Source organism: Balaenoptera ricei, chromosome 10 (assembly GCF_028023285.1).
Source record: "Balaenoptera ricei isolate mBalRic1 chromosome 10, mBalRic1.hap2, whole genome shotgun sequence".
Lineage (NCBI taxonomy): Eukaryota > Metazoa > Chordata > Mammalia > Artiodactyla > Balaenopteridae > Balaenoptera > Balaenoptera ricei.
Window position 1 is genome coordinate 95,410,743 of NC_082648.1, and position 26,064 is coordinate 95,436,806.

Consider the following 26,064-nt stretch of genomic DNA (forward strand, 5'->3'; position numbering starts at 1 on the left):
GACATGCCCTCAGCATCTTACCATCTCTGGGACACATGGCTGTGAATTAGCTGGTCATACTCTCCCTCCTTTTCACCTGTGATGGGGAGAGTTTAGGGGCTCTGACCCCAGCTGGGGGCATCGTCCAGGTGGCTTTCCTGAGGATGAAGAGGACTGAGCCAGGGAAAGAGGGGTGAGGAGGGCAGGGAGAGTAGAATGGTCCAGGCTGAGGGACCAGCTTGGAGGGAGAAGGCAAAGATGGAGGATGGGGTTGGGGAGAGGGAGGTCAGGCCGTCCCTGGGGGCAGGGAAGGCTGGGCTTGGCTTTTTATCTTATAAAATGATTTATAGAATACTTTATTATAAATATATTTTAAATATATTACAGAATTATAAATAGGTTTATTTTATTCTCCAGAAGGGGCAGTCACTGGGTAGTTTTAAGCAGAATGATGTGACCTCTGTTTTGGAAAGGGCCCTTGGGGGCTCTGTGCGGAGAATGGATTAGGGAGCAGGAGATGAGACCAGAAGACTGGGTAGGAGACCACTGCAATGGTCCAGTGGCCGGGGCAGCTCCCACCAGCGTCTCTCAGAGCCTGGTTGAAGCCAGGTCATACAGTAAACTTCCCCGTTTATAAAAATGCCAAACCTGAGTTACCAACAGCGACTGGCAGAATCACCTCACTGGAAGAGATGCCAAAAATGCTAATTGGAGGCTCTTCACAAGTGTGAGACCCAGGCCACGTGGCTCCATGGAGTAGCGCCCCTGCCAAGCCCATGATCAGGCCTGGACTCAGGCGGTGGCCGCCAGGGAGGAGGTGGACTTGGCAACTGATGGCCGGGGTGTCACTTGTCATGACACCTCCTCTGACTGCACCACTGCTCCCCCCGCCCCGGCAAGGTACCCCTACCTTGTCCTGACCTTGTCCTGCCCAGGCTCTAGGCAAATCCTTTCCAAAACAGGGCCCTGGAGCCAATGTCCTGTGTCCCCTACGAGGTCAAACAAACGCGCTTGGTGATTGCACCAGGTGCTGCCCCGGGTCTGCATCGTGACGTGCGGGCTGTCGTTTGGGTGCAGGGCGGGGGGCGCTGAAGGCCACCCCAGACCAGTGGCAGCGGCAGCTGTCACTGTTCCTGACCCGTGTCCTTCTCGCGGGGCCCTGTACTGGTTTCTGTGGGAGACGCTCCGGCTCCCCGGCCCCTCTCCTGTAATCCACATGGGCCACGCGTAGGGCGGCCCCTCTTCATCTGCCCAGTCCTCAGTGTCCAAAATTGGGCCCTGTTAGACTTCACATGGAAACCCAGGTCGGCCCTGGTCCTGACTGCTGTCACGAGCGCGTGTGCACACACGTGCCCTCACACCCACCAGCTCATACACACTGTCTCTTGCTCACATGTACTCACACGCTCAGGCCCACCCAGGCCCACTTCCAGCCGCTTGACCTCTGGCTCACCTGCTGCCTTCTCAGCCCCCGAGGCCTAGTGCCAGGCTGATCCCCGGCAGGGCGGCCCTCCGGGGCTTGCCACTGCTTTGGCCCAATTCCTGGTTCTGGCCCCAAGTCCCCTCCCAGGCCTGGGAGCGCTGGCTCTGTCCGGCTGCTACCATGGAAGGTGGCCCATCCATCCCCACCTCTCAGCCTGGATGCTGATGGGTTGCCTGCCCAGGCCTCATCCTCAGTGAGAACCTTCCCTGACAGCCCCACCCAGGGCAACACCTCAGAGCCCAGGGGAAGGGTCAAGAGACACCACTGGGTACGGGGTCTGGAAACATGACACGGGAGGGGAGAACACTGCTCCACTTCCCACCCCAAGGCTGTCGTGGGCAAGAGCAGAAGCCATCCTGCAGGGCCGCTGCCATGCTTGCCCACCCAGCTTCCCTCCCCTCTTCTGAGTTCCACCGGGACCTCTCTCCCCTACTCTTCTCCACACTTGAGCTTTCTGTGTCACTGACCCTGCCTGTGTCCATAGATAGGCACCTTCCAGAATGGGCCAATCAGGGCTCCCATGCTTCAGGTCACCGTGAGTGGTCCAGGGAGGGATGCAGGCTCTGGAGGTGGCTGCGGGGTTGGGGTCCTGGTCCCACCACTTACTCACAATGTGATCTTGGGTGAACGTGTAACTTCCTGTGCCTCAGTTTCCTCATCTATACAATGGAGAGAATAATAGTCCCCACTTCATAGGATTGTTGTATAGATGGAATCATGTAAAAGGGCTCAGTGCAGAGTAAGTGCTCAGTAAACGTGAGCTACTGGTATTAATAGGACTAAATTTGGGGCCTTCTGATGGAGTGATTGCAAAAGAGAAGCTCTTTTTTTTTTTTTTTTTTAACTGATATTCTGAATATACACCTTGAGCGGCTGGAGGAATCTTGCCATCAGGAGGGAGAGCCTGCCTGATAATGAATCCAGCATAAAGGAAAGCAGTGCTCAGAGATGGGGAAAGAAGGACTTAATCCTGATGAAATCACTTAAGTTCCTTGATCCAGCCGTTCCTGAAGATCTACCCCTGGACTATTCAGGAACATAACCAAGTCTTTGTTTTTTCTTCCTTTTTTTCTTAAGTTACTTTGAGTTGGGTTTCTATCATTTGCAACAAAAAGAGTATTAATGAGTATCCATCTGTCCATCCATCCATCCATCCATCCAACCATCCACAAGTCCTAGCTGTGTGGGCTTAGACACATCACTTTCTCCAAGACTCAGTTTCTGCACCTGTAAAACAGAGTTTCATCACTTACCTTATGGGTGGTTTCAAGGATGAATGGGCAACCCACGTGCCAAAGGCCAAGGAGGGGCTCAGTAAATTTCCCTTCCATTTCATCTTTTCTGTCTGTATCCTGCCCCATCCCCGTGCAGGTGAGCCTGGAAGGCCAAGGCAGGAGACACACCCCACCAGGCCTGGTTTCTCTCAAGCAGCAGAATCTGATTGGTACAGCCTTTATTGCATCTCCATCATTTTCCAGAAGAATGGTGTCCTTCAAGGGCCACAAGGGACGGGGGTAGTAAAAATAACATAAACAAACTGAACAGAAAGGCAGGAGGGCAGCAAGTGGGGCTGAGATCGGGTGTTTGGGGCAGAGAAGGACAAGAGCTGGGCAGTCAGAGCCTCTTAGCTTTCAGCCACCAGAGCAAAGAAGTCTGCAAAAGAAAATGACAGAGGTGAGTCAGAGGTGGTCCGTGCAGCAGAGACCGGCCAGGACCTGACTGCGGCCCCCTCACCCCCCATTGGTGTTTTCTCTTGATTGTTGAATCTGCTGCAGAAGGGAAAGCTGAAGTGATGGAGCAAGTGAGCGTGGGGATGAATGAATGAATGAGTGAATGAATGAAGTGAGATGCGAAATGATGAGCCTACCATATCTTTCGCTTCATGATGTCATGTCACCCATAAATTGTTAGTAATAATAACTATAATGATAGTGGTGATGATAGTTTTCTGAATGTTAATCATGTCAGTCCCTTTTCTAAGTGCTTTATGTACAATATCTTATTTGACCCTGGCAATAATCCCATATTGTGCATTTTATCATTATTCCCCTTCCACAAATGAGGAAACTGAGGCTCAGAGTCCAGCAATGTCTATGACGTCACACAGCTAGTAAGAAGCAGAGCCAGGCTTCAGACCCAGGTGTGTCTGACTTCGGACCCTGAGCTCTTTCATAGCCACTTGTCTTAGCCCATGAGGGTCACCAGCAGGATCTAAGAAGATATAGAGTCCCCTTGCCCTGAACTTTCTGATTTAGAAGGTCCGGGGAAAGCGATCTGGTGAGGAGCCAGGAACCACTGTGTGCTCCTCCTCATCTGGGGGACGGAGCCAGACCCTGGAGCCCGTGACCTCAGCTCAGAGGGGTGAGCGCGTCCAGGTGCTCAGAACGAGCTGGGCTCTGAATCCTTATTAATCTTCACAAACACTCAGGGATCTGGGAGTTATTATCCCCATTTTACAGAGGGGAAAACTGAGGCCCAGGGAGGAGAAGTGACTTTTCAGAGTGTCCAGGTTGTAGGTGGCTGAGGATTCAAGCTCTGGGGTCCGGGCCCCTCCGTGTGGGCTTGCCTGCAAGCCACAGTGGCCCCCCCCCATCTCCCCAGCAGTGTCTAGCTGCTCTGCTTAGCCTTAATATTAATTAAGGAGGTCAGAGACTGGTGTCAGCACCAGGGGTTGATCAGATGTCCCTCTGTTGAATCCAGCTCCACAAAAATGAACAAAGGGATGTCCCAACCAGGTGAGGGGAGACACAGGGGAGCCGGAGATGGTCCCTGCACCCCAGGAGCTTCTGGAAGAAGATGATATCAGGAAATGCTCTGTACTGCTGGCCTTTTCTCTGAATCTCAATCATGCCGAGGGCATTCGCACCGCAGGATATTTGCACCTGCTGTTCTCACTGCCTGGTACACTTTCCAGGCTGCCTCACAGCCAGCTCCTTCTCACTTACCTGGTCTCAGCTTAAACGTCACCCCTCAAGGGGCCTTCTCTGACCACTCTCAGGGCACAAGCAGTGACCCACCCCTACTGCGATCCTCTTTGCTCTCACCGTTATTTATTATATTCCCAGCACTCACCACTCTCGAAATACTTCTGAGTATATTCTTGCTTATTCACTTGCTGTCTGCCTCCCCCATTGGACCATAAGGCTGCAGCCCCCACTAGCTTTGTTCCCTCCATCCCACCTCCTGGCTCCACAGCTGACACCGAGGGGACCACATGTGTTTGTGAAAAGACGTGAGAGGCACAGAGACTTCACAATCACAGGAGAAGAGGTGCCTTCTATTTAAGGGATCAGCAAAACCTTCAGAGGAAAGGTGGCTTCTGATACAGGCCTGTAAGAAGATGCAGAATTCCCACAGGAGAAAGCAGATGGAGGGGTCAAGGCTCAGAGGGCAGGATGCAATGGGGTGTATTTAGGAAAGACCCAATAGCTGTGCTGGGCTGGCCTCTTGTGTGATAGGACGAGCTCAGCTAAAGAGGCCTGGGCCCCCGAATCTGGCTCTTCCCCTGACGGGCTGTGTGACCTCAGACAAGGCGCCTAGCCTCTCTGAGCCTCACTAGCATTGTCTGTAAAAGGAAGGAAAGTCGGCTTTGCTTCTTGATCCAGAGACAGTCAGAAGAGAAGTGCTGGTGCACAGCAGGCCTCAGCCCGCCTTGGGAACCCCGCTGCACCCCCTTCCATGTCCTCTCAACTGCGGGGCCCTCGTGTGCTGGTTAGAAGGGGTGCTGCTCACTAGCCAGCTCTTCTGAGACCTTTATTTGGAAGATTTATTTTAGGAGAGTCTTCTCTGTTGTTTTTCTCTCCAGGGGACAAGAGAGGACAGAAGGAGATTGCCACCCTCTCCAATATGTGTCTCTGAGATGCCAGGTCCCCAGCCTGCCAAACACTGGGGGGCGTCAGGTAAGTCACCATCGCCTCTGGAAACGCAGTGTTGTGATGTGGGGACAGCGCAGGTGGGGATCAAGAGCTAGGCTTCGAGGCCCAGCCTGGCCCTGTTTGCTGGGAAAGGTCCCCCTCTGGGCATCTGCCTGTGCAGTGAAGGAAGGGGGCGGTAACAATTCCTAGTGAGAGACAAACGAAAAACTGAATGTGAAGTGGCTTCAGAAAGGCCACAAGAGGTATCTGGGGCTCCCCTGAGGTACGTCCCACCCTCCCCAGGCTTAGTATGAAGCACATATTGTAAGAACCTCCCAGTGTAATTTCTTCAATGCACATGGTTATGTAAAACGTTAGCATTAGGAGATGCCGGGCTAGGGGGATATGGAACTCGCTGTACTATTGTTAGACCTCGTCAATAGAGCTAGAAGTATTTAAAAATTACAAAGTGAAAAAACAAAAACCACCCAAACCGACACGTGCTATCATCATGGAAATGACCTGCCACTGACCCCCGCCAGGTGGAGGGCTCCTCACCTTTCTGGGGTTTGACCCGGGAAATGGACACCACTCTCTCCTGTCCCCAAGTAGTCCCTGAGGCCAGGAAAGGCAGGTGGCCTGGATGTAGGGGCCTGGGTATCGACTCAAGGTGGGAGAGGGGAAGGGTTCTCCTGCTGGCCCTGAAAACCCTCAGAATCACTGGCTGAACGATCACAGTGACAGGAATGCAACCCGAACACGAAACATTAAGAATGCCTCTCACGGGCCAGGTGTCAAAGCATCCACTTTCTCAGCCACGAGCTCCTCTGATCCTACAGCACCTCGCTAAGCCAGGTGGTTCTTCTGAGATGTCTTTCATCGTTAGTACTTTGATTAGTATTGCCGATTTTTATAGAATTAAAAAATTCTTATTTTTAAGAATCACTTCCTCCATGGGAGAGACGCTTTTGTCTGCGTTTTACAGATCGGGAAACTGAGGCCCAAGAATCAAGTAGCGTGACCAAGATCACACAGCGACGTGATTCAAACTTCCCTCTTTACCCTGGAGGTTTCCGACCTACTTTGACCTAGGTCTAGAATGACACAGGAGCCAGCTCAAATATCACCACCCCCATGACTGTCATATTAGCCGTTTTTTATTACTTCATGGCACTTAGCACTCTCTGAGAATGATCTTATTTATGTACGTACTTACTTTTTGTCAGTTTCCCCCTACCAGAACATAAACTCCAGGAGGGCAGGGGGCGCTGTCCATCTTGTTCACCGCTCTCCTAGCAATAGAACACACCTGGCCCCCAGCAGGTGCCCATAAACAAACGTCAAATGGGTGGACAGATGGATGGACAGACGGACGAATGGATGGCATGGCCCATGAGTCCTCCTCAGGGTTCAAAAAGTACTGACTTACTGCCTATAATTCAGCCCCGGGAGGTGAGTGGGACGATTCCCATTCTATAGATGGGGAAGTGGAGGCCTGGAGAGGTCAAGTGGCAGGGTCACGTGGAAAAGAAGGGGCAGGGGCAGGAGTTGGCCTGAGGTCCCATGAACACCCCCTACATCAAGGTGGAGAGGCCGTTCCTGATGGCGCTAGCATCCCAGATCGGCTGGAAGCATGAACTCTCTCCAGCTTTAACCTGCCATTTGATCTGGAAAACTGGCCAGAGCCAGTAAAGCCTGTCCTTGGGCACTGAGTTGTTCTGCCCTGGGATAAAGGAGACATGAGTCCGTCCACCAACACCAGCTCATGGAGTGATTGGCAAGAGGGGAAGTTGGTCCTTACCGTTTCCTGACTTGCATCTACCTGCCCCCTCCCCCCAATCCTCACCCTAGAAGTTACGGGTTCTGGGCTGCCCCTCAGCAAAGAGCCTGACCATCACCTTCACACCAGATGGCATTTGGGGCAGTCAGCATGAAGGGGACCAAGGGACCCCAACCAAGGGACTCTCCAGCGGTGGAAGGTCAGACGTTTTGGAGCCTGACTATGGGAGAGGTTTTGGACCTGTGGGGTTTTCAAAAGCCTCTAAAAACAGACCCTTGGGATCCACCATGAAGCAGCTGGGTGTCACAGTGGCACATGCCCTGGCTTTTTGAAGAGAACACAGGATTCTAATTTTGTCCACCCAGAACCTGGAGCAGGGCACTTTGGAGACAAACTGAAGGCAGGAGTCACCTCTTTTGTACATTTTGTACACCTCTTGGCGCAGAGCTCAGGAACCAGCCAATTAACTAATGCCCTCCTATCAAAAAAAAGTCTCCTCTAAAACATCTAGGTCTCTCCTGAGAGAAAAACAAATGAGCAAACATACAAAGACCCTGTAAAGTCTAGGTCAAGTGATTTAGCGGTAGGACGCCGGGATGGAGGATGGGCAGCAGAGGATGGGGCTCTGGTCATGGTCCTGCTTTTCACTCGTGTCCTCGGACAAGACACCTCACACTTCCAGGTCTCTGTTTTCTTATCTGTGCAGCCTCGGGTCTAGAAGATGCCTTTCTAGCTCTCCTCCGGAGTTTGGAGCAAGGGAGCTGGGAGTCAACCCTCAACTCCCATTTCTTGCTTCTGTGACCTGGGACTAGATACTTCACCTCACTGAGCCTGTTTCCTCATCTGTAAAGTGGACCTCCTTGGGTTGTTCAGAGGAACCAGCACTAAATCCCTTGTCGCCGGCCTGATCCATAGCCAGCATGCAGCATTTGGTAGCTGTTATTATCAAGATGCTTCTTTGGCTCCAGCCACTTTATTTATTTATTTTTAACATCTTTACTGACGTTTAATTGCTTTACAATGGTGTGTTAGTTTCTGCTTTATAACAAAGTGAATCAGCTATACATACACATATATCCCCATATCTCCTCCCTCTTGTGTCTCCCTCCCACACTCCCTATCCCACCCCTCTAGGTGGTCACAAAGCACCGAGCTGATTTCCCTTTGCTATGTGGCTGCTTCCCACTAGCTATCTATTTTACATTTGGTAGTGTATATATGTCCAGACCCTCTCACACTTTGTCACAGCTTACCTTTCCCCCTCCCCATGTCCTCAAGCCCATTCTCTACATCTGTGCCTTTATTCCTGTCCTGCCCCTAGGTTCTTTGGAAATTTTTTTTTTTTTTTTTTTTTTAGATTCCATATATATGTGTTAGCATATGGTATTTGTTTTTCTCTTTCTGACTTCCTTCACTCTGTATGACAGACTCTAGGTCCATCCACCTCACTACAAATAACTCAATTTTGTTTCTTTTTATGGCTGAGTAATATTCCACTGTATATATGTGCCACATCTTCTTTATCCATTCATCTGGTGATGGACACTTAGGTTGCTTCCATGTCCTGGCTATTGTAAATAGTGCTGCAATGAACATTGTGGTACATGACTCTTTTTGAATTATGGTTTCCTCAGGGTATATGCCCAGTAGTGGGATTGCTGCTCCAGCCACTTTAAAACCAAGTCCATGAAATGCCTGGCTGCCGCCCGGCACAGGGGGAGGATGCCACCAATGGCACTGTAACCTTTATTTCTTGGCCTGGTTGTTGCCATCCCCCACCATTTCCTGTCCTGCCTGGCACCTGCCGACAACGTTCCAGTAATCCTCGAGTTGGATCTGAATCTTGTTCCATCACTTTCTGGCTGGGTGGCCTTAGGTCACCACCTGACCTCTCTGAGCTTCAATTTTCTCATGTGTAAAATGGGTATGATAACGTCAACGTGCACAGCTATTGGGAAGACCAGATGAGAAAATACAGAAAGATGCCTGGCACGTAGGAGATGGCTTATAAATGTTAGTTCCTTGGATCTCCTCAGCACAACTGGCACAGGCTGGGGCTTTGAAATAATAACAACAATAGCCACAAAAATCCCAAAACTAAGACAGGAAGATGTAAACAGACAGAGGACACGGGGCACCCAAAGAGCAAGTTTCTGACACTGTCTATCCCATCCGAGTTAGGATTCTATCCCTAACACGCCTGTCCACGGACACTCAGTCTGTGCCCCTCAGTTTCTGCGTCTGTAAAATGGGGACAATGAGAGTATCTCCTTATACGGCAACAGTGAGGACTACATGAGGTACAGTGGTGCCTGGCACACAGAGGGAGCATAGTTAAATCAAGTCTTACTGTTGAGGTGTGAGGGAGAGTGTTCCTGGGTAGAGGGGGGCTGGATCCAGAGTCCTTCCTCCTATAAAAATGCAGGTACATCTCTACCTTTGCCAAGGAAGCCTCACCTGAGGCCCCTGGGGCCAGCTCGCTGGTATCTTCATCATCCAATCAGGAAGAGACAAGGGGTGGGGGTGGGGATGGGGTGCAGCAGGAAAGGGGCAGAGGATGGGCGGACTCATTCCTCTCCTGTCCCTTAAGAAACTGAAATTAGCCTAATGAGGTTTGTCCCCGTTCCCGGCGCTGTGGGGATTGGACAAAATTAGAAGCTACTGACAGGTGAGAGCATCGCCCGCTGACAGCCCGAGGTGAAAATGAGATGAACTTTGAGTCAGCGCCTGGAAGACTCTCTCCTCCCCTCTGTCGTGATGACCAAGATGAAGGCACCGGCCTCCGGTTTATCACCTCACTTCTAAATAGCTCCCAGGCTGGGTTTCTTATAAACTGGTATTGCAAACAGGGATTGCTTTCCCACCCCAGAGAACGGGGAGGCTAGATCATTTGGGGTCTAGCTGGATGGCCGCAAAGAGCCGGTAAACAGTCCTGGGGGCACACTCTGTGCCAGGCACCGCCCTGCAAGCTGTCCCATTTCATCCTCGCCAGCTCTCTTATCCCCATTTTACTTACAGGGAAACTGAGGCCGAGAGTCACTCAGCCAGGAAGATTGTAACTCAGGCCTGGCTTGTGGCAGGATGTGTCTCTTTCTCAGAGCTTGGAGTTGAACAGCCCTGGGTTCTTGAATCAAGCTGTAACCTCCAGAGGCAGGAGAGGGATAAATGGAGAAGGAAAGTCTTTCTGCCCTCACTACTGCTCCTTTTCTCAGGAGGGCAGTTATATAAGGAGTGCTGCTTTCCCTCCTTTGGCTAAATCTTATCTAGTGCAGCATAAGGTCGGAAGTTAGGGAGAGTCCACACGGGAATAAAAACGAGCATCTTGCTAAGCACAGAAACCATTTATAACTCGATTGTCCCAGCTCAGCCTGGTGGAGAGAGTGGCAGACTCAGGAGACCTAGGTTCCATTCGGCCAAGGGCTTGCTGTGTGACTTTGGCACTTCACGTCTGCTGGGCCTCACTTTCCACGTCTCTCACTGGGGACCACAGACTCTGTCCCCCAGACCATACTGGGCTGGGATGAGGATGTAATGAAATAGGACAAAACACTGCATGATTTGGGGCTCTGCCATCAGGGCTGCGGGCTGGCCCCGATGTGCATATCCTGCCTTGCTTGGAAATCAAACCCCATAGGGGCTGGAGGGCTGGAATTACAGGGAGGCAGGCATGACTCTCCTTTTGTCCCTCTCAGTTTCTTCCCATCTTAGACTCCATTTCATTTCCTTTGAGAGTGGGTATTCCACTATTTCCAAAGGGTTTTGAGGTACCTTACAAGAGAAAGCACACAAAACAAGAGGAAAGGAACCATTTCCAGAACACTCACAATTCTTGCAACAACCTTTGAAGGTGGTTATTTTTAACCCTGCTTTGGGATGAGGACATGGATGTCCAGAGAGAGGAGAAGCCTTGGCCATTCACACTGCCGGTAGCGGCACTCTACAGGTTGTATTTTCTGCCTGACTTCAGGAGTTTCAGCCCGAGGGCTTACTCCCTCCCTCCTGCCTCCCATGTTAAATATGCTACTTAAGGATAAAAGAGAACAGATTTTTGCCAGAAGGAAGCGGAAAAAGCAAATGCCTTCAGGCACGCGGAAACAACTGCAAGGGTCAGGCAATCATTATGACTAAATTTTTCAGCCACAGAAACAAAAGCAAACCACAGGCTCTTGAGTTGGAACAGGCTTGAAGCACAGGAAACGGGATCTGCCACTGGGATCAGGTTTCAGGGAAACTAACTAGGATTGCGTGGGTGCATGTGTATATGCGGGGTATACAGTTCCTGTCGACAGCATGGCGGGGCAGAGAATGTCGAGGTTTGAAGCAGCGCTCCAATGCTGAATAGCTGTGTGATCCTGGGCAAGTCACCCCACTTCCCTGAGCCTCAGTTTCCTTGTCTGTACAGTGAGGGCATGTCTTGTGATGCTCTTGTGAGGACGGAAGGAAGTGCCACACGGATGGTACCCGCTATTCCCAGCAGCCTACACGGTCCATGTGGGCAGGTATTGGGTATGGAGAACCCAGGCTGGGGACACATGCAGGGTGGCAGAGGGTCCTGCCTGGACCTCTGAGTCTCAATTTTGGCTCTGCTACTGAGTGACCCTGGGCATGTTTCTTGACCGCTCAGTGCCTCAGTTTCCTCAGCTACAAACCGGAAGAGGGATGGCATCTATTTTCTAGGATGATTATAAGGCAGTGGTTCTCAAAGTGTCGTCCCCGGACCATGAGCACCACATGGGAACTTTGTAGAAATGCAAATGCTTGGGCCCCACCCCGGACTTAAGGAATCAGAAACTCTGGGGATGGGGCCCAGCCAGCCATCTGTGTCGTGAAAAGCCGTCCGTGATTCTGATGCCAGGTGCTGTTGGAGACCCGCCGTGGGGAAGGACAGGTACTTGAGAGAGAACCTGCCACTTACTAGTCTCGCCTGTTACTGATCCCTGGGTTTGGGGGCACCTTCCAACTTTGATCACCTTCTCCCTCCTTTTCTGCTTTAAACCCCCCCTTTACCAGCTCTACACCAGGCTTTCAAGGGTGGCCATTGAGAATCAATCTACCACATCTATAAAAGTCTTTGAGCTTCCTGGAAGTAGTTGCCCAGAAGTGGGAAAGCAAAGGGGTATTATTAGAACTTTGTCTTTCTACCCACTCCCAACAACCTGTGATCCTAAAGGACCTGGTAAATATCACTCACCTTCAGAAGGGCAAGCAGCTAGAGACGGAGGCAGTATCCCTGGTTCTAGAATCCCCTAGCACCTGCAAGCCCCAGCCCAAGTGGGTCTCCACCCTCAGCCTGTGGACCTCTCCCTATACACCATACTTCCTCATCATTGCACCCCCAGAACTGGACACATTCATTCATCAAACTTTTCTTGTGCCCCTCCTATGTGCCAGGCCCTATTCTAGGTGCTGGGGTCAGAGCTGAACAAAACAAAGTTCCTGCCCTTGTGGACATGACATCCAACCCAGTGGGAGAGAGAGAAGCAAGCAATAAGTCAATAAATAAAATCGTCTACAGTAGATGCTCTTTGACTTTGAATGAATGGATGAATGAATGAAGCAGGCAGCACAGGGCATGTGCTTTGGATCTGGACAGACCTGAACTCAGAGCTTGACCTTGTTTCTTCCTAGGCAAACTCTTAGCCTCTCTGAGACTCAGTGTCCTCATCTGTAAAATGGGGATAGTAATAGTATCCTCAAAGAAGCTGGGAAGATTAAATGAGTAAAACGCTAAGCACAGTGCCTGGCACACAGAGGGCTCCATGAAGTTAGATGTCATTGCTATCGTTATTCAAGGTCACAGAGCTGAGCCTAGGTGCCAACCTGGTCCTCTGTCTAGAGGTGTATGCACTGGGGCACCTGGAGAGTCCCAGGGCTGGAAGGGACCCGGTGATCAGCCAGCGATCTGACCCCTGATTTTAAAGAGCGGGCAGCTGAAGGTCAGAGAAGTTCTGTGACTTGTCCCAGGTCCTACTGGGAGTTGAAGGCATCCTCCGGCTGATGGACAGGCCTCAGCCTCTTTGGCCTTTAGCGGGAGTGGGCAGCAAAGCAGAGAGTCTAAAATAGAAAGTTCTGGGCCCACGAAGGGCTCTTCTTCCCATCCCGCTGTTTATTAGACACCATCACACCCATCCTTCCTGTCGCCCTCCGGATAAAGTAATGTGTTTGGGGGCGGAAGCAGGGAGGGGGCGTGTCTGCATCTTCCCACCTCAAAAGCAAGAGGTGTGGGCCCCCCTGCCTCGGGTGATCTGTTCTCATTGCCCTTTTCATCTCTTGCCCCCCTGTTTTGTTCTGCCCTGATTTCCAGACTTTCACCAGGTTGGCCTGAGCCTGGACTGTGCTGGCAGGCAGACCTGGCTTTGAATCCATATCACCTTGGGCACCGGAGCTGCTCTTTCTGCATCTGCATCTATGTCCTTTGTCATCCTAAGGTCAAATGCGGTGACACATGTGCAGAGTCCAGCATCGGGCCGGGCGCACGTTCCTCACCCTGCTAATAATTCTCTCTCCCCTCCCACCCTCAGCAAACCAATCTTCTTGCCCCTTTCTAAACATGCCCTAAACTTCCCAGCCTTAGTGCCTTTGTTGATTGATACCAAGGCCTCGCCTGGACCTCCCTCCACTTGCCCTCCTGGCCTGTGGCAGCCCTGCCCGTGGTCTCCAGATCCGCACAAGTGCCCACTGTCTCCCTCTCTGAAGAGCTTGTCTGCACCTCCTGGCCTCTGCCTGGTATTACTGTGTGTTTGTGTATAAATCATAGAGCTGTAAACATCGTGCAGGTAGAACAGAAATAGTGTGGCAGCCGCTGTTTACTGAGCACTTACTGTGCGCTGGGCACTGCACTTAACACTGCCATACATCGTGTCACGGAATCCTCACAAAATCCCAGTGAGCTCAGGGGCACCCGGCCAAGAAGTGGTGCCTCTGAGGGTTGGGTCTAATTCCACTTTGCTTCCCCCACTGCCCAGCACAGGGTTGCTACTCAGTAAATATCTTTTGGGTCTGATGGAAGAGTTGAGTTAGTGCTTTAAGATGTGAGTTGGGCAGTTAGGGAGGCAGGGAGGCAGGCCAGGATCTGGCCTGGTTTTCCTTCACCGTGTAGGTTGCTTCTGAGCTGTAGCCTATTGGCTGCAAATAAAAACGGGAGGGAGGTCCAAAGGCCTGAGTTGGGGTCACGGGGGGAACCAAGCTCGGGGTGGAACTGTCCGATAAGTGACTTAGTGAGGATGGGGGTGTGGGAGAGACACACCTCTCGCTGGAATCACCTAGACCAGCCACCCATTTCCCTCCAGCGCCCTCTGCTTCACCTTCTTTAAAACCACCTCCCTCTTTCCCAGCCACAAGAAGGGCAGCTGGCATCAGGAGGTCAGGCGGCTCATTGCATCTAACCTTTCTAGAGTTTCTCCATTCTCATTTCTGGCATAAAAATTTAATAAACTATGCCCACGTTCAGACTCCTTGTACATTTCCCAAGGCAATTTTGTGTCGGCAGCCGCTTAATTTTCACAACGAGCCCAAGCAGGTCTTAGGATAAAACTGTGCACCCCGTTTGTCAGACACTGGAACCTAGGTATGGAGAGGTGATGGTCAAGGTCACAGCTGGTGAAGAGCAGAGAGCAAGTAGGGCATAGGGGGCTGGACTTCACACTCAAGCTACAGATATTTATTAAGTGCCTGCTTTGGGTTGGGTATGGGCTAGACAGTGGGGATACAAGGATGAATACAACCTAGCCCCTGTTAAAAACGTAGTTAACAAACATGTATACAGCAATTCTTCTGTGCCACTGTTCTACACACGTCACACATTAACAAATGTAATCCTCTGACAATCTTATAAGAACAATCGTTATCCTCAGTTCAGAGACAAGAAAACTGAGGCCCAGAGTAGTTACTTGAATCACCCCAAATCACACAGCTAGCAAGTGGCTGGGCTGGGATTTGAACCCAGACAGCACGGGCCCAGAGGCCGAGCACCTACACATAGTCTTCCCTTAAATTGGCAGAAAGGACCATCACGAGGACCAGCACTGATATGGCATAGAATATTGGACAGAGATATTCAGAACTGGTTCTAAATCCCCGCTCCCCCACGTATGTGCTAGATCTTTGAACAGGCCAAGCACCTTCAACCTCACTTTGCCCATCTGCAAAATGGATATGATTCCCAAGGATGTTGTGCTGCTAAGAAAGATAATGATGCTGGGATGTGAATGCTGGTTAGATCTGAATGGAGAAGGATGTGGGATGGTGGACCGCCAGCCCCTCGTCTGTTCTGAAAGCAAAGCTTGAAAAGCAAGGTCAGGCCAGATGTTCCTTTTCCTAATTCCCAGCTCATCCCTGGCTGGCTGTTTTTTCCTGGCTCTCGTGCAATTCTGAAATGGTATATTTGGGTGAAGCCAAAATAGGTTTTGAGGCGAAGTTACAGGACACCCAGGACAAGATGCTGAGGAGGATAGGAGATAATGAATTTCCATTCCTGGAATCTGAGAATGTGAGAGTCAGTAGGGTCCTGGGGGATCAGTTGGCCTCATTTCCTTGGGTTACAGATGGGAGACTGAGGCCCAGAGCAGGAGAGAGACTGCCCAAAGTCACATAGCCAGTTTGGGCAAAGCTGGGACCAGAACTCAGGCAAAAGTACAGACAAAGTTCAGGAAAAATCCCAAATTCTCCTGGATTCCTTACACAGCAGGGAGAAAAAAAAGAATCTATTCCTTTTGGGTTATTCAAATCTAGAAAAAAATATACCAGTTTTTTCTTTGCCTGGCTTACATGAGAGAGCTCTCAGACCTAATGGATTGGCTTTTTTCTTCTAATCTTGGGGAGTGGGGGACCCCCCCCCCCTCCTTCTCCCCTTCCCATGGTGGAGGGACATAGCTCTGAGCCTTTAGCATCCAAACATCCTGAGATCCACCACGTGCCCAGGTCATGGCTACTCACCATCGACCCCAATCTTTTCATTCCCCTCCTTGTCTCCAGCAGCCAGCAGTGTCTTGATTTCTTTAGCAGATAGGTCTCTGGCATCTGGGGAGAAGGCTTTCAGAATGGTTCTGGAGGAGGAAAGGGAGAAAGTGGGGAGGGAGTCAGGCCAGGGTCGCCTTGCAGGAGCACCGTGTGGATGGTGGGCTGGTGTCTGCCCCGGGGAAGCAGGCGGCTGGGACGGGGGGCGAGCAGCGAGCATGCGTGCAGTTGTGCTGGGCCAGGTAGCCCCACCATGGCGATGCTTCGTGGGTAGGTGTGCAGGGAAGGACAGGCTGTCCTCTGCGAAGGGTTGCCCTCACTTCAGCCAGGGCACCTACAGTTGTTTATTTATTCAGCCAACACAATAAACACAGAAGTGTCTTCTCTGTGCCACGGTCATGCTGGAAACGGGGGGCACAGAGGTGGTCTTAGGAAGCCACCTGAAAAAACAGGGAGGAGGCCACGTACTCTGGGAGAGACCACACAGTGTGATGGAGGCAGTGATGGGGAGGTGGAGAGCAGTGCTTGAAGGATGCATCCATTCACCTGGGGGTAAGGGGAAGAGTCAGGGGAGGCTTCCTGGAGAAGGTGATGTCTGGAGGATAGGTAGAAGGCAGCATCTGTGTGTGCGCGTGCGTGTGTGTGCACATTGGGCATGGGAGGGTGGAGGAGAAGGTTCTAGACAAAGGTTACCCTTGTGGGATGGTTTAGGGGAGACACAGGATGGATGGGGAAGTCCCTACTGGAAAAGCCCCTCTCCGCACCCTCTCCCTTCTCTTTCTGACAAAATTCGAGGCAGTCTTGGCCAGAGTGTTACAGAAAGCACAGCAGGGTTGGCAGATATGGGCCGGGTGGCCAAGAGGGTGATGGTGGGAGGTGTTTTTGCTGATGTCATCTTGCATTTTCCTAGTCATAACCTTCTCTGTCTTGCTTCTAGGACTCCTGAACCCCCAAAGCTGGTTCTGCATCCCTGACTTGCCCAGAAACTGTTCTAGCTGCTGGTACAGAAGGGTAAGGGTCTGCAGGATGGTAGAAGTTGCCTTTTAGAGGAATGAAAATCAATGAAATACTCAAGGGAGCGCTCTCTGTCTTGCCTATGGTGCTAGGCAACGAGAAAAGCCGCCTCTTGGTTGGTATTCAATTATTAAGTAGCATCATTGCATTAGCAATATTAAGTGGCTATCATTTAATCTCATTAGTTGCACTTTGTGCTGAGGATTTTATTTTCCGGAAGCAACAGCGATCAGGCACGGATGGTTGTTTTCTGTGAAGGGTGCAGAGAGGCGGGCAGATGAACAGGAACTCCGAAGCAAGAGCCCCAGCCCCCAGCCCCTCCAGGCCTCAGTTTACCCCAGCTCCTTCTCATCGATGAAGCCATTCTTGTCTTTATCCAGGATGTGGAATACCTTCTTCACATCATCCGGGCTCTTTTTCTTCAGTCCGACCATTTGGAAGAACTTTTTGTAGTCGAAGGAGTCGACAGCTGTTAGGGGGTGGAGAGAGGGGGTGAAAATAAGGGCAGACAAGGGGCCTGGGGAAGGGTGGGAGAATGTGGGTGTCACAGTATTTTGATCGCCTCCGCAGGGCCAGTCCTGTGGGATGGAGGAGGCACACCTCCGCGGGAGGGCTGAGGGAGCCCAGGCCAGGCGAGGGGGCTTGGCCCAAGGTCGCACAGTGGCGGAGGTGGCCTTCCACCCAGATCACCCTGGCTCTCCAACCGGACCCCACCCTCCACTGTACCCTTCACTAATGGTGGGGGTAGCATTTGAAGGCAGAGGGGCTTCCTGGTTTCCATGAAGCCTTTTGGGTGGCGGCTGAGTTGGGGTGGGCAGGGGAATTGGAGGCGCTGTGAACATGATGTGTGTATGCTGCAGGGGAGAAAGGAGGGTCGACCTTTTTCTTGGTCATAGATTGTGTCGCCAGAAAATCAACACAGAGAGGACAAGTTTCTCTCAAGGTCACACAGTAGGAGGAGGAAGGGGAGGACCCAGAAGTCCCGGCTTTGCTGCAGAAATCCATTCTGGTGGGAATGGGGGCGGGTGTTGGAAGGCTCCCCAAGAATTCCCAGTTGGGTTTCTTCTCAGAGGGAGCAAGATGGATCAAGGAGAAGTGGGTGGGTGCCCTGGGAGGGTGGCTTCCCAGAGTTTCTTCATGCCCAGGGGAGGGGTTGCCAAGAGAAAGAAAATGGGAGCCCTCCTCCAATTTTCTATGTCCCGAGCTCCTTTTTAAGGACACCTGAGAAAGGAAACTTTAGACCAAGTAACTTATGTGTGTGTGTGGGACGGGGGTGGCGGGGTAGGGGCGATCCCACAAAGACTCACTGTTCCCTCCCTGGGCTGGAGGGGAGGAAAGCTGCTCTGTCCACCTCAGACACTAGACGGGGGAGGGGTGGAGAGGGCAGGGACAAGATCCGGAGGTGACCCCCCTGCTAATTCCTCTGCTGTCCTGCCAGGTGACCTTGGGCAAGTTTCTAGCCCTCTCCCTGCCTCAGTTTCCCCATCTGGGTGACAGGAGGGAGAAGGAAGGTAAGCAGCTAAGCGCTCAAGTCCAGGGCAGCTCGGAGACATGAGACTGCCGGCTCCCCTCCCTCGGTGCCTGAGGAGGCTGGAAGTTGCAAGCGCGGAGAATGCTCCTCGCAGGGCTGAGCAGAGCGGAGCGCCAGCTACGGGAAGGTCACCTCGCTCCCTCGCAGATCCGTTGCGGGGGGCGCTGAGCTCTGAGCCCCGGAGAAGGGGCTTGGACATTCAGGGAGCCAAGAAAGAGGCCTGTCTGGAAAGGGGTCTCGTGGAGCGAAGCATGCGCCTATAGCCCCCTCCAAGTGCCTTGCAAAGGAAGCCCCGAGCGCCCACAAGGACCCAGAGGTGCAGCTTTCCACCCCTGTCTTCGCCCTTGGTCCGGGACCCGGGTCCTCGCAGCGTGGCCATCCGGCCTTTGGCGCCCGAGAGTTTCGGTTGTCCGGCCGGGCGCACGGCCTCCCCGCCCTCTCCCTGTGCCAAGTCCGTCCCGGGCAGAGTTTGGGAAATGCTGTGGACCCCCCTCCACGCTCCACCAGCGCCCCGCGGGATGCGTGGGCAGAGAAGCGCTGGGGAAGACTGGCCGGCCGCGGGACCCACGGGGTGCAGGGGCCAGGGTGGTGGATGAGGGGAGAGGGACGCGGAGGGGAGCGCGCTGCTCACCGGTAAAGGCCCCCACTGCCTTCGTGATGTCCTCAGCGTTGAGAAAGTCTGTCATCGACATCCTGCAACTGTTTGAGCTGGCAGAGCAAGTGCGAAAAGATTAAAAAGTGCTTTTCTCATCGTTTCTGCTCATATGACCTGCGCTGCAGTGCCGCGCGCCGGGCGCACGCCCGCCGGCCTGGCGCAGAGCCAGGGGGCGCGGGGCTCCGCGCGCGGCCAGAGCAGCTCAGTCCAGCCGCGCCGCCGAGCTGCGCGGGCCGGGCCGGCGGGCTGGCGAGCCGTCGCTCTGCCGCTGCCGCCCCGCCCCGCCGGGGGGCCTTGGGATCCCAGGGGCTGCGGCCAGGGCGCCAGGGGAAGGGGCAACCTCTGGAATTTACCGGGCGCCCGCGTCCCCAGCCGGGTCTGGAGGGTTCTCCTGCCGTCAAGGGCACGCAGGAGGCGCCGGCCTGGTGCGGCGCAGGGTCTCGGATGAGCGCACCTCCGAGATGTCCCGCCGCTTCCGGGAGGATACCGGACTGGCAGGGGCCAGGCCTACACCCTCGTGGGCCCCTTGGCCCTGCTCCCATTCTCTCTCCACTCCTACCTCAGCCTCCGCTCTGTCTGTCCTGGATGCAAATTTATGCTGCAAAATCTGAGCGCTGAGGTCTGGATACCTGACCCACTGAGGGGGTGGCACGGGTAGGCCGGTGCTGCTGGGGCCCTCTGCGGGTGCCCCGTCCCACATCTGGCCAGGGGACCACACACGGAAACCGAATTTTTTTTTTTCCGTAGTCTGACTTTTCAAAGAACCCTTCTCAGATCCTCACTAACTACTTGCTTTCCTGGTCTCCTGAGCCAAGGAGTATAGTGCAGGTCCAGACTCCTGCCCCCATAAACCACTGGGGGTGGGGGGGAGGGAGAGGCTACTTGGAGTCTCTGTACACCCTCCCCCCACTTGGAGACCAGAAGGCCTATGCTTGGGGAGAGGGTGGCACCCTCAGACTACACTTTCTAGACAAACGAAGCAGGTTTTATGGCCTGAACTTCATTTCTGGGAAATGTGACACTTCCTAATCTTTATGCAGCCAGAGACCAGTTGCATTCGTTCCCACAGTCTCCAAAGGATTCAGTCTGCAACCAGCTGTCTCGAAAGTGTGCAGAGCACTGGACAGGGAGTCAGGAGGCCTGGGTTCTAGATCTGGGGCTGCACTAAGTCCCCATGTGACCTTGGGTTGTGACCTTCCCCATCTCTGGGCCTCAGTCTCCCTCTGCTGTGTTGATGGTATGGGAGGTCCCTTGTGGTGGGATCTTGAGACTCCAACTTAAGGTGTGGGCAGGTGTGGGTGGGCTGAGATGGTGGTCCTTGATGGGGGCGCTGGGGAGAGCAGCCCAGCTGCCGTGTAGCTCAAGTTCCCTCGCACTCGCTGCTGTCAACACAGTCTCCCTCAGCTCGGCCCTGGACGGCTGCCCTTCCTGGAAACCTTAGGATGCTGCTGGCCCCAGCTGGCCCCCTCCCTGTGAGTCAGCTCCTTCAGGTGACAGCCCAGCAGCTGGCTTCCAAGGCGCCGAGGCTGCGGCTCCCAACCTGATCTCTTGCAGTGTGAGGCCTTCCCCGGACCCCTCAGCTGCCCCTGCTGCCCCTGCCCCCAGCTGGGCTGTTAACTTGGAGATGCTGGGCTTCTGTGCTATCATTTCAACCCCCAGGCTCAGCTCACTCCAGGGACCTAGTTGGAGCATCTGCTTCCCCAGCTGAAGGATCCTTATGCTATGCTAGTGGGGAAACTGAGGCCAGAGAGAGTCAGTGAATGGCCTAAAAACACACAGCAAGGCAGTGGCTCAGAGAGGCCTGGGTGTGCTAACTTCAAGTTCAGCGACCCCCTCCATGGAGCTCCTCCAGTGCTCAGGACCCAGCCTAGTCAAGTCCCACATGTCTGAGCCATGAGAGACCGGCTCCTGCAGAGTCCCCAAACGCTGACCGCTGTGGCAGAGGCTGGAACATCAATAGAGGCCCCATCCTTCTCCCTCCTTCCTCCATCTCTTCCTGCTGCAGAGGCTTCCTATCAACTTGACACCCTCTCTGGGCTGAAGTCCACCCAGCCAGAACATCAGAGGATGTCATTAGGTCAGCCCATCAGCCCTCCGTACCCCTTCCTCCTGCCTCCTCTGCCCAGGCAGGGGCCTCCTCACCTGAACCCACAGATGTCTGGCTCCACCCCTCTTGTTCTATAGGTGGGGAACCGGAGACTTAGCCAGGGGGAGGGATTTGCTTCAGGTCACACCAGGTGTTAGGATGGAGACCCCAGGAATTGTACTCTCAGCCCTAGACTCCACAGCTGCCCACCCCCACCCCAGCCTGTGTTACTGGGGGAAGGGGACGTGTGGCTGTCCCTTCCAGCTGGCCTCCTCCCCCCTGCATACCTCCATCCTCCTCCAACCCCAGTAGCTGCCACTCACCTCAGGTGGCAGTGGAGGGCTGGAAGCTGCGCTGAAGGGCTGGCCCAGTAGGAGGTCCCGTCAGGAAGTGAGCCTAGCGGTAGGATGGCCACCTATGTAAGCTTCTGCTCTGGCTATTTTGGGACGTGGCGCTCCCCTCTGCCCCCGGCCCCCTCCCCTTCTGGTGTCAGGTACTCCCCAGCCATGGTGCTGAGTGTCTGTATCACATTCACCCTCCCTGGGCCCCTCGAGCCAGGCCTATTAATAACCCTTGGACCCTGACTCCCTCCAGCCCCCAAAATTGAGGCTCAGGCAGGGCTCTCCTCTTCCACAAAGCCTTCTGTGACCACTCGAGATGGCAGTAACATCTCCAGCCTCCAAAAGCCTACAAGGAAGGGAAGAGAAAAAGCAAGCAGAGGGATGGAACAGGACTTGTCTTCCACGCACGGGGCTGGGCTAGGTTCCTATTCCTACACCATCTAACTGCAGCCTTGCAGTGAAGGCCTGGTCCCTCTTTCACGGGTGAGGAAACAGAGATGTTAGGGGTTCCGTGATTGACCTACTCAAAGCTGTGGACCCGGAGCTGCGAGTGGACCCAGCATTTTCATAAGCTGACCTAGTGCCTCCCAGAAACACATGGTCTGCATGTTCGCTAACAAATTCCTTCCTCTCTTTGCATCTCAGTCTCTCCATCTGTAAAATGAGCTCAAACAGGGGTAAACTTGGCTCAATAGATGGGCTGCGGGACGAAGAACCCTCTGAAATTATATTCCCAAAGTCACGTGCAAGTGCTCGTTTGTGAAGAGAATGGCCACAGCTTTCATGAGACTGGGTCTCTGGGGTGGTCTGTCTTGGATTGGAGATGACCATCCAAGGGGTGAGTTTTGGAAAGCATGAGGGAATGAATGAATTCAGCACATAGTTACTGAGTATCTACTATGAACACCATGAAAACTTCCTCTTCTCGTCCCCAGCCTTAAAAAGAATCTCCAGGCACTGACGTTGTCAATAGGGCAGTCTAGTTCCTGACAGTGACATTAGGAGGCCCAGCCTCCATGCAGAGGTGGATTGGGAGGGAAGCTGCACCTGTCCTTCATTGACCACTGATTGGCTCCAAGGATGGAAGGAGCAGAGGGGGGCCTGGATGGGGAAGCCAGTGCTGGACCGGATGTGTAGGGCTAGGGATCTGGACTAGGGTGATGGTAGTGGCATCAGGGAGGGGTGTAGAGATAGGGTAGCATCTCTGAGGAGACTCTCCCAGACTTGGGAGCTGTGATTAACAAGATGGACAAGACCAAGCTGACTCTAAGTTTTCAACCTGGGGTTCATTGGAGAATGGCGGCACTGCTTTTGAAGGTGGTAAGTCTGGGGAGGAAGTGGTGTCAAGCTGGGGAGATGATACATGGGAGGTGGAGAGTCCTAGGATGTTAGGGCTGGGAGAACCTCTGTAATCATCTACTGCAACCTTCTCATGTTATAGGTGGAGAAACCAAGACCAAGGTGACAGACCCAAATCACACAGAGAGTAGTGAACCAGCCAGAACCTTGTGCTGGGTTTGGGACGCCTGGAGGACATTCTGGTGGACGTGCCCAGGAGCTCTGACCTCTGGAGAGAGGTCGAGCTGGACAAAGAGCTTTGGTGGTCATCAGGGAGGTCAAGTCACAGGCACAGCTGAGCTCTGGGGGGCGGGAATGCAGCATCTTGACGAGCCCTAGAGGAAGATCCCTGGCTAGGATCTGGGGAAATAATCACGCTCATTTGTTGAGTACTGTGCAGTGCACACTGCATCATGCTTTTGTCCTTGTAACGCTCCTTACAAGGTAGGCACTGCCTTCAGGATTTTACTAATGAGGGAACAAGGCTCAGAGAGGTTAGGTGACTTGCCTAAGGTCACAGAGCAGAAAGAAAAATTCTATGCCAAAAAAAGGCAAAAGGGGCCTTTATTGACTCATGTGACTGATAAGGCCAGGAAGGTTCAGGTATGGCTTGATCCAGAACTCAACTGCCACGAGAATGCTGTTTCTCTCTATTTCTCAGCAATGTCTTGTGCTGCATTGGCCACCTTCTCAGATTGGCTGTCCCCCTGAGGATTACAGCACTGCCCTCCCCTTCAGTGCTGTAAACTTTCAGGTCCAAGTCCTGTGGGGAAAAGGGAGTCCACTGCCCTAAGATCTTGGTCAGAATTCCCAGAGTTGAGTTTCACTGGCTGTGATTAGCTTGGTTTGGTCATATACCACCCCTGAACTGGTCACTATCAATTACAAGGGTTGCACAGACCTGGGCTGCAAGGCGCCTTCAAGTCTACACCATAGGAACTGTGTGGGGAAGAGGTAAAGGATTCTGGGCAGTCAAAGCCATGAACTATTCACTGAGCTAGTCTCTGGGGTCGGGGGATGCCCAAGCATGCCAGGCACTAAGGAGGTTTATGCCCTAAGTCCTTGGTGAGTTTGATGACAGAATACATCCGAACTTCTCAAGAATGATTCACTCTGGGGCCCAAAGTGGCCTTTCTGAACTTGAGATCTCCAACCCCATCCTGATCCTTGTGTGGCCTAACAGGCGGCTACTCCCACCCCCTTGGTCCTCTACTTAAAGGCAGCATCAGTGCCTAGTGGAATTTTCTCCTAGCTTCAGGGTTTCTTACTCTGAACAGTGATGAGGTGGGCTGGGTACGTAGATGGATGTCACATCCCCACACTGACCTTGCCTCTTCCATCCCCTTGGTCCCCAAACTGTGCCTGGCCTTCAGCTGAACACTTCCATGTATATATTACTGAAATGGATCCCATTATCCTCTTTTTATAGATGAAAAAGCTTAAGTTCAGAGAGGTCAAGTCACTTGTCCAAGGTCACACAGCATGCAGAGACCAGAGCCTGGTCTGTCTGCTTCCACCCCTATCCAGTGTTCTTCCTAAAGCCCGCTCTGGCCTCCCAGCCGGTGGAGGGAAGGAGGCCAGTGTGTGTGGGTCAGCAGTCTCCTAGCTGCCGTCTGCCAGGAGACGAGAATTCAGCTTTTAGCTTCGCTGGTGATATTTCATTAGTTCACACTATTTCCACATGCTGTGGCCAGGAACAGGATACAGAGTTCCTCACGTCCAGGGCCCTGGCAGGCTGGGTGGAGGCTGCAGGATCTAATGATATTTATGAGGTCAGCCCTGTGAGATGATGTGTATTAACTCGAAGGAATCTTGGCCCCATTCCTGAGAGCCAGATCTTGAGCCTGTGGCCTTGTTTCCCCTCCCGCCTGTATTTAAGTACAATTTCACCACTGAAGATAGACAGCCCTGGGTCCCTGCCACTTACCCACTGTGTGACCTTGAGCCAGTCGCTTCGCCTCTCTGGGCCTCAGTTTCTTCATCTGTAAAATGGAGCTGAGGAGGAAGCTGTGTTGAATACTAAATGAGACCCTCTCTGAGTAAGGGTTTTGGAGGATACAGAAATGATAATCAGGGTGGTTATCATTGTGAGGAATTTACCCTTGACCCAGTCCTCCCACTGAGAGGACCCCAGAGTGGCTTTGTGAATGGAAACGTGGGGAACCAGGGAGTGCCGGACCCTGACCACCCCTGGCTTTCCCAGGAAGGTCTCTGAGGCCGGACTCAGTGTCCTTGCTGGGGAAGTCAGGAGCTACCGACAAAGGAGAAGGAAAGGTGGAGGATGTGAAAGGTGCAAGGGGCTGAGAGCGGGATCTGAGAGCCAGGGTGGTCCTAGATGGAGCTAGGACTCTGGCAAGTAAGCCAGGGTTGGAGCTCTGTAAATCCAGGTGATTAGGGCTCTTGGCCACCTGAGTTTGTGTCCCTCCATTGAAAATTCCGTCCCATCTCAGTGGTGCTCAGAGAAAATCAAGGAAGGGTTTGGTCCCTGTGAAGCTGGAGTTATAAAGGGGAGCAGGACACTCCAAGGTCATGACTGTTAAAGTCGGAAAATCTGGTAGAAATTGGTAACGGGCAGTACCTGGGACTCTGCCTTCTCGGATTGTGCTGGGGGATGTGTGTGGACAAGCAGAGAGAGGTTGGTCTGCAGAGTGTTTAAGGGCTCTCTTGGCTCCCAGACACCTGCTGACATCAGGGGAGCAGACAACACCCTGTCTTGAGCCCAGCTCAGATGGATAAAGCCATCCTAGGTTCTAAAGGCAACAGCCTTTCTCACATTATCGTCTCTGCCTCAATCCATTTCTACCTCTGTCTATCCTGGCTCCCATCACCAAAACAACCCACATCCCATAACAAAGAGTTAGAATGATCATTGACAGAGGTTGTGTATTTCTGTGTGTATGTGACGTGTGCGTGCGTTTGTGTGCGTGCGCTCTCACTCATGCGTGCATGCAGGCGCACCCGCAGGAGATGGGTGATACATTTCCATGTGTTTTTCAGGACTCCCATCCAGTGTGCTCTTAACTGGCTCTTGGGATGGACGGTGGTGCC

At 52.9% G+C, this 26,064-nt stretch overlaps 1 protein-coding gene and 1 long non-coding RNA gene across 4 annotated transcripts in view; one reads left to right on the forward strand and one right to left on the reverse strand.

The window, feature by feature from the left end:
* The window catches only part of LOC132372711 (uncharacterized), a 35,756-nt gene extending 16,442 nt beyond the window's left edge, over positions 1–19,314 (forward strand). Inside the window, exons 2-4 of one of the 3 annotated variants that reach the window (XR_009505235.1) lie at positions 5,268–5,361; positions 16,989–17,180; positions 18,504–19,314. This is a non-coding gene — a long non-coding RNA (uncharacterized LOC132372711). Of the gene's footprint in view, positions 1–5,267; positions 5,362–16,988; positions 17,529–18,503 lie in introns of those variants that run through there. The other 2 variants (XR_009505236.1, XR_009505234.1) reach the window with 2 other exon arrangements.
* On the reverse strand, positions 2,899–19,689 carry PVALB (parvalbumin). The gene is made up of 5 exons (XM_059934832.1): positions 19,605–19,689; positions 19,228–19,304; positions 17,402–17,534; positions 16,031–16,140; positions 2,899–3,115 (listed from the first exon to the last, which is right to left on the reverse strand). The coding sequence occupies exons 2-5, from the start codon at positions 19,286–19,288 to the stop codon at positions 3,087–3,089; spliced, it is 333 nt and encodes a 110-aa protein (XP_059790815.1). The 5' UTR covers positions 19,289–19,304; positions 19,605–19,689; the 3' UTR covers positions 2,899–3,086.
* Between the last annotated feature and the right edge of the window lie 6,375 nt (positions 19,690–26,064).

What these genes read in the sequence shown, in the direction of transcription:
- PVALB (XM_059934832.1), bottom strand. Translation starts at nt 19,288, where the DNA reads ATGTCGATGACAGACTTTCTCAACGCTGAGGACATCACGAAGGCAGTG. An exon ending in GGCAGTGGGGGCCTTTACCG is followed by an intron (nt 17,535 to 19,227) that starts GTGAGCAGCGCG and finishes ACCCCCTAACAG; the next exon opens with CTGTCGACTCCTTCGACTAC. An exon ending in TGAAAAGATTGGGGTCGATG is followed by an intron (nt 3,116 to 16,030) that starts GTGAGTAGCCAT and finishes TTTCTTTTGCAG; the next exon opens with ACTTCTTTGCTCTGGTGGCT.